The 7,034-nt window shown below is 36.1% G+C and overlaps 1 protein-coding gene across 1 annotated transcript in view; it reads left to right on the top strand.

Annotated features, from left to right (window-relative positions):
* Window positions 1-1,192: 1,192 nt before the first annotated feature.
* MAPK1 (mitogen-activated protein kinase 1) overlaps window positions 1,193-7,034 on the top strand; it is a gene marked incomplete at its 5' end in the record, with an annotated part of 18,041 nt that continues 12,199 nt past the window's right edge. Inside the window, 2 exons of the mRNA XM_010294344.1 lie at window positions 1,193-1,380; window positions 3,089-3,278. Coding sequence (XP_010292646.1) covers window positions 1,193-1,380; window positions 3,089-3,278 — 378 coding nt within the window. The remainder of the gene's footprint in view (window positions 1,381-3,088; window positions 3,279-7,034) is intronic.

The following is a 7,034-nucleotide window of genomic DNA, read 5'->3' as shown; positions in this document are numbered from 1 at the left end:
AGAATGTTCTGGGACTCAATTATAGAAAATGATGGAATGTGAAGCCTGTTTGGCTAGTATGTTTATATTTTTATATGCAATAGTTGAGGCTAACAGAAATGTTTCAATGTAGGCTTGATTATTTTTTAATTTCCAAACAATGCAATAGTGAGCAAAAAGAAATTTGAAAGGAACAAGAATCATATATGCACATTTGAATTATAATTTATTAAATTACCATGTACTTTTAATACAAAGGGAAATTATTATAATGAGATGCTATGTCATTCATATAAGTAATACCATACAAAATATCCTAAAATTTGTAAAGGTTCATAACATTTTTACTAAATAATAACCAGAGTCCAAATTTTAGAAAATTGTGTATGTTTTATTGAGCTTAGGCTTAGGCTGTGATATTCTTCATAAATGTGTACGCATTTTGAACAGAGATACTGAGACTGCTTTATTGGTATAGCTAGGAACGCTTTCTAGGCTTCTGAAATGACAGTACCGTAAATGTAGCAGCCAGTGTGTTCATTAGTATGGGTCACAATCACCGTATTACTTTGTTGTACCGCTGGTTGCTTTTGCTTCATGTGTGTAGTCAGATAGTTTTTCTCTTCTTGAACTCTGTTATTGAACTTGGAAAGGTGTTTTCATAAATTCTCCATTCCTTTTATTCTTCCATGTCTGTTCTTCATGGAGGTGCCAACAGCGTAGCTCGACTGAGGAGTAAAAGGTTGTGACAATTGGAATTACTTGCAGGAGTTAGACATAGGATGTGGAATCCTGCTGCTTGAAAGATGATTTCTGAAGGCTTTTCTGCGCCCCAAAGTGAATGGGTTAACTCAAGATAAACTTTTTCTCTCAAACTTCTTCTTGATTACAGCATATAGAAAAAGACTCGAACTTGTTTTGTTTCACAGGCTGATAAAGAAGATGAGTACATCTGTTCAGGTACCCAAGAATCAGCAGACTCTAAGTCAGTTTGGAAGACTAATGACTTGTAGATACCCAAATAGGCTAGTGATAGAACAACAGTATTTTGTCTGTTCATCAAACTAAAAGATACTTGCTACTGTTGCACTCTTAATTTGGTAAAAATAAATGTAAAACAAATGCACCGCCCCTCTATTCAGTTGAATTTGCATTCTTGCTTTCTGAATTGAATGAATTTAATATTCCTTATAACTAATGTTATTGATTCTCTTCTAGTTCTGCCTATGATAACGTCAACAAAGTTCGAGTTGCTATAAAGAAAATCAGTCCTTTTGAGCATCAGACGTACTGCCAGAGAACTCTGAGAGAGATTAAGATCCTACTGCGCTTCAGGCATGAGAATATTATTGGAATAAATGATATTATCAGAGCTCCAACTATTGAACAAATGAAAGATGTGTATCCTTTCAAAGTTTTAAGTTATTTTGCATAGTTAGTGATGGTTGCCTTCTCTGTTTTGACTATTTCTTCCTTTTCAACCTCTTTCTTACTAAATTTTAATAAAAGTTGGCTTCTGTTATTGTAAATTGAAAGGGAAGTTCATAATGTTTGATTGGTTTGTAGATTACATAGATTTGATATGTAGGTGAATACTAGTTTTGTTTGTTCTCTCTCAGGAAAAGAAAAAAAATGTTAATTTCTGTCTTCCAAGGCAAAGAAATCAATGTTGTAGAGATGATTTAGTTTAGTTGATCCTAAAGCTATATTTGCTTTTAATAGAGCAGTTGTTAGAACTGATTGCTTTGAAGAGAAAATAAAATGGCCAGACTCTGCTATAATTGTCTAAAATTTTCTTTAAAGAATAGATTGGATGCATCGGGGGGGAATATTAAAATAAAGCAAAACACAACCCTTAGTTTTGCAGTGCTTCCTGCATTTGTGAAAAGTCTGAAACTCCATGAGGGCGGGTAAACATGCTTGATTAATATATGCAAATCTGGCCTTTTTGTTATACTCATTGTTCTTTCATGGGAAACTTGTCTTTGTGTAGATATGACTTCATGTGGCTATCTAATGTATGAGGTAGTCTTAGCTGGGAGATTCTACCTGAGATACAAGGCCTAATTTAGAGTCAACCAACTTTATTTCCCGAAGTCCACATGCATTGGTTTCTCTTGGTTTTGTGGGTCTTTGCAGATGTCTGCCCTATAAAAGGCGTAAGTGCATGCAGGCAGAAATTGAATTGAATCTAGGTCAAATGTTTTCACTTCATAAATTATCAATATACTATTTGAGTTCAGTCGGTCTTTGTGGGATTCTGAGGTTGCATTTCTGTGGCCATTTTGACTAATGTAAGTGCATGCTGTCTGTAAAAAGATGTCCTAGTTGTGTGATTCAATCTGCATACCCAGAGGAGAGGATGGGAACGCCCAACTGGAAAGGCAGTAGTAGCGTGTTTTCACAAAATCCTATTTCAGTGAAAAGTGATCATGGAACTACACCCCAAGGGGTTTGCAGCCAAATCAAATTAAGGGAGAAGAAAATTTTACTTAACTCATTCCTACCAAAGCAGGAAAAAAACCCCAACAACTTTTCTGTATGTTCACTCCAATCTTAGAAAAAAATAATCTGACTGAAAATATTAGATTTAATTTGGTAAGCAAAGGACTGCTGTGTTCAGTGTAGCATAATAAATATATAGTAAAGGAGAACAACAGCCAAATTTTTGAAGTGGAGAGATGACTTCAGAAGACTGATCAGAAATTATCAGATCTTCTACCTTCACAGGTTTATGCAACTGTAAGCATCTGAAGCTTATTACTCATTAAACTAAAAAACAGTCTTTTTTCTTGGCAAGCAGGATAGGAATCTGATTATATTAAGATTCCAATAAAAATCAGGATCTAATATAAATAAATAGAGGTTTATGATGATTAATTTGAGGACCATGTGCTGATGCCTCTTAATTCTGTAAACTGCTGCATCATCAACAGGACTGATTTGATTCAAAACTTGCAAAGCAAGATGCAACTACATAGTTTCACAATTGTCATGAAACAGACAAATAAGAGAGAAAAAGTGTTACAGAGATTTAATCTGGTCCTGTATGTTGATATCTAACATGACACCACGTTTGTTTTGCTGCCTTACATCCAATCCATGACAGATACATTGTGCAAGATCTTATGGAGACAGATCTTTACAAGCTTTTAAAGACTCAACACCTCAGCAACGACCACATTTGTTATTTCCTTTACCAGATTTTGAGAGGGTTAAAATATATCCATTCAGCCAACGTGCTTCATCGTGACCTCAAACCTTCGAATTTGCTGCTTAACACCACTTGTGATCTCAAGGTTAGTTGAAATTTCTCACAGATTTTGCTCCCATGGTCTTCATAAATTACCTGCTGTAACAATGAATGTGGTTTTGTTACTGGGGATTAATGTGATTTTTATCCTTTGCCAAAACATTATTTGCTTTGATAAAATAATTATTAAGATTTGAGTGACTAAGAACTCACTGCTACACTATTTTAATGAGTGCATCACTGTTTCCATCTGGAGGCTGACATTGAAACAGCCTCTTTGAAAGCTAGGTGAAAATACTTGTCTGAAGCAGAATTGTGTTTACCTAGGGAGTAAGCTCAAAAACTTACTGTATGTGTATTTCGAGTCTTGACTCCTCTGTGTTTAAACTGTTAATTGTTCAGTGTTGGAGAAGGACTTCATTAGTGGGCAACTGAAATGGCATGTGAAATTCAGTGCTGATTAAATGCACAGCATTTACTTGGAGAGAGAACATTCCTAATTTACATTTCCAGTGATGGGCTCTGTGCTAGTTAATACTACAGAAGGATGATCTTAGAGCTGTTACGATTCTTGGAAAATGTCAGCTCAATGCTTACTGGCATTCAGTAAAGCAAATCAAGTGTGAAGAATTAGAACAGAAATAGAGAATAAAAAAATCCATGCCATTCTATAACTTTCTGGTTTTGAGTCTTCAGTTCTGTGTGTTCATAGTTATCGTACTCCTCCCTGTGATATCCTTTCAAAATGAGGAGACCAGGCCTTCAAAGTACTTCTCTCCGTGTCAGGAAGAACTATTTAGCCTAGGTCTCCTCTGCTGGAAGATGCTGCTTGAGGAAAAGAAAAAATACAATAGAATTTGATAAAATTTAGAGCCATAGGGAGGGAGAATAGAGAAGAGTTGTTCACTGTCTTTACCTATTAAAAAGGGGTAGAGGGGATGAAAGGAGCAGGTGGCAGGCTCAGAGTGAAAGGACATAGTAGTTAACTTGCAGGATTGTTAAGCTGTGGAATTTGGTACCACAGAGCCCTGTAGATATTACATGTAATGTGACTTAAAAAAACAGCAAGCAAATTAGTAGAAGAAAAAGCTATTGAATGCTGCCTTTGGGTTTGAGTCCCATGATGGCAAATCCATGGAAGTTGAGAGAGATTAGTAGAGAAGCACTGGAATATGTTCCATTTTACGCTTTACATTATGCAGTCGCTGTTGGCCACTGATGGAGTGAGATTATGGAGCTTACGTTACTTTGATCTGAGTGGTACCACTGTGTTGTTGCATTCTGTGTTGTACCTGATTACACTCTGTTTTTTATAGTAGCTCTAGCTTTCTCATTAAAAAAAATTAAAATACCCTATTAAAAATGTAACCCAGTTGCTGGCCATACAAGTTCGTCACAACTCCAAGAAAAGTCCTTGCTGTTCATGTGCTGGTCCATTCTGTGTACTGGCTACATGGTCAGTTTGCTTTACATTCCCACTGCTACTTGTCAGCTTTTCCTAATGCGTGGCACTGCTGGACTGGTCACCTCTGACTCTTGCTATGGGATTTCAGCAGCTGTTATTACATCAGATCCCTTCGAGGCACTAACCCCTTCATGAAAGGAATGGAGTAAAATCAATGATGACTATGCGATAGAAGCAGGAAAGAAGAGTTTGGGTGTAGCTCTGTGTTATGTGCGATTAAAGGCAGTAAAATAATAAAAGGCAATGTTTTAACACAAAACGTAAAATAATAAAAGGCAATGTTTTAACACAAGTAAAATGGTCTTGAAGAAGGTAAGCCCACTGTATGGCAAAATATACAATATGATCTTAGTGAGTACTGTTCCAGTTTCTTTATAAGATTTTAAAAACAGCATGCCACTACAATATGTGCTTCCTAGTGCAGAATATGGTAGTCTATATGACAGAGCATATGCTTTTTCATAACCTAAAGGGAACTCTGGTGTTGTATTAATACCGCATCTGAAGTTTAAACAACAGAAAACTAGTACATGTTAGGCCTGGTCTGATGAATGCTGAACTTGTACTAACTTGCTTCTTTTAGGGCCATTCTGCAGGTCTGTGTGTCAGCTATGTACATGTGCGTGCTCACAAAGTTGATTGTTGTACGTAAGCTCAAAACACACCATACTGTGCAAACAAACAACTTAAAGTCATACTTTTGGAAGAAAGTTTGTTCATCTTCAGTGGTAATGCTGTTTGTGGAAATGCTTCTTTCTTTAATGGCATTATGAGAGTGCACTGTTAATCTCTTCTGGAGCTCAGTCCTACAGGTTGTAACCAGCTGCTTCTTTCTTCTCCTTAAACATGATCTTGACTTCTGGATCTTAGATTCCATTTCCAGGAAAGAAACGTATGAATCTCTATTGACACCGTTTGTCTGTGAACCCTATAGCTTGTCCTAAGCAGCTGCAAGGCTCAGGGCAGAAGTGCCGAACCTGAAGGTGTTTCTATTTACTTGGGCTATGCTACAGACTTAAATATGACTTACCACACAGTGAATGAAAGTTTGTGAAACTACATAATTTGACTTAACGACTGTCTCCTGTTATATATTTTCAGTGAAAATTAGATTTCAGAGTCCATGAAAACTCCTACCTTAGAATCTCTCTCCAGTGAGAGTCCTGGGTAATAAAGATACTGGTATTCTCTTTTGCAGCCTGGCATCTTTCCCATGAATGAGATTAATGTATACTGACATGCTACAGGATGGAATATCTTTTAAAGTAGTATCTAACTTTTTAAGAAATATTTTCACATGCTTTTGTGATTATCTGTATCCAACAATTTGACCTGTTTTGCAGTTTTGTAAATTAAATGTTACATAAAAGCTATCATGACCACATAATTTTCCTAGGCCAGTGGCATTAACATTCAGAAAATGAGGTCAAAGTTACTTTAAACAGATTCTCAGCTAGTATGTTGCAGTGTCTTCAGATATCCAGTTTACTCTAGCTGAGAATCTGCTCCTTTGACTTGGTTAAAACATTAACACATTGTATAAATATTACTTATAAGTTGTGCTTTTCTATCTACATAGTGACTACTCCCAACTATTAAACATCCAAGAATTGTTAGATACTTTGATAGGCTTGAAAGGAATGTGATGAGAGAGGGGTTTTTTGAGGAAAACTGCAAGTTATTGTTTGTTTCAGGATTTTGCCCATTACTCTAGAGATGCAACTGTTTCAACTACCGTCTTATTAGCAACTAATCTTAATGGAAGCCTCTCCTTTTCCTTTTATAAAAATGTATACATACACATGCACAGACTACTCAATGATACAACTTCAGATATTTCAGTGTGTTAGTAGCACTGTTGGGTGTCATTTCATTTGCTTAGTAAATGTTCATATGTACATGATCCTTATAAATCTTCCCATCTGCTTGATAGCTTCATCCAATTTTAAGCCGTGTCTATTTAAAAAAAGAAAAAAAAAAAAAAAGCAAAGCATACCTGATACTGATTATAGGAACATTGTTTCCAAAGAAGTGGAAGCTAAATATATAAATAGGATGCCGGCATTTTATTTATTTATTTAGAGGGGAAGTTATTGCTTCTCTCTTAGTAGCATCTGTTCTGTCCCTCCAAGGCACAAGGCACTGACTGACATACCTGGGTCTTTCACTATGCAGTTTTTAAGTCTCTGCTATGACTTAATCAATGCCAAGAAAATTTAGCATGTCGCTACATTGCTCTCACGGATTCTTTCTTCTTTGGTTTTTGTCCTGATTGAGAAGCCTACCTTATGGTGCTTTGACTTTTACCAATTATTATTTGAACAGGCAAATTGGAAC

The sequence above is a fragment of the Phaethon lepturus genome, unplaced genomic scaffold (genome assembly GCF_000687285.1).
Source record: "Phaethon lepturus isolate BGI_N335 unplaced genomic scaffold, ASM68728v1 scaffold7219, whole genome shotgun sequence".
NCBI lineage: Eukaryota > Metazoa > Chordata > Aves > Phaethontiformes > Phaethontidae > Phaethon > Phaethon lepturus.
The sequence above is the reverse complement of the archived record's forward strand: the minus strand, read 5'-3'. Positions and strand labels throughout refer to the sequence as shown.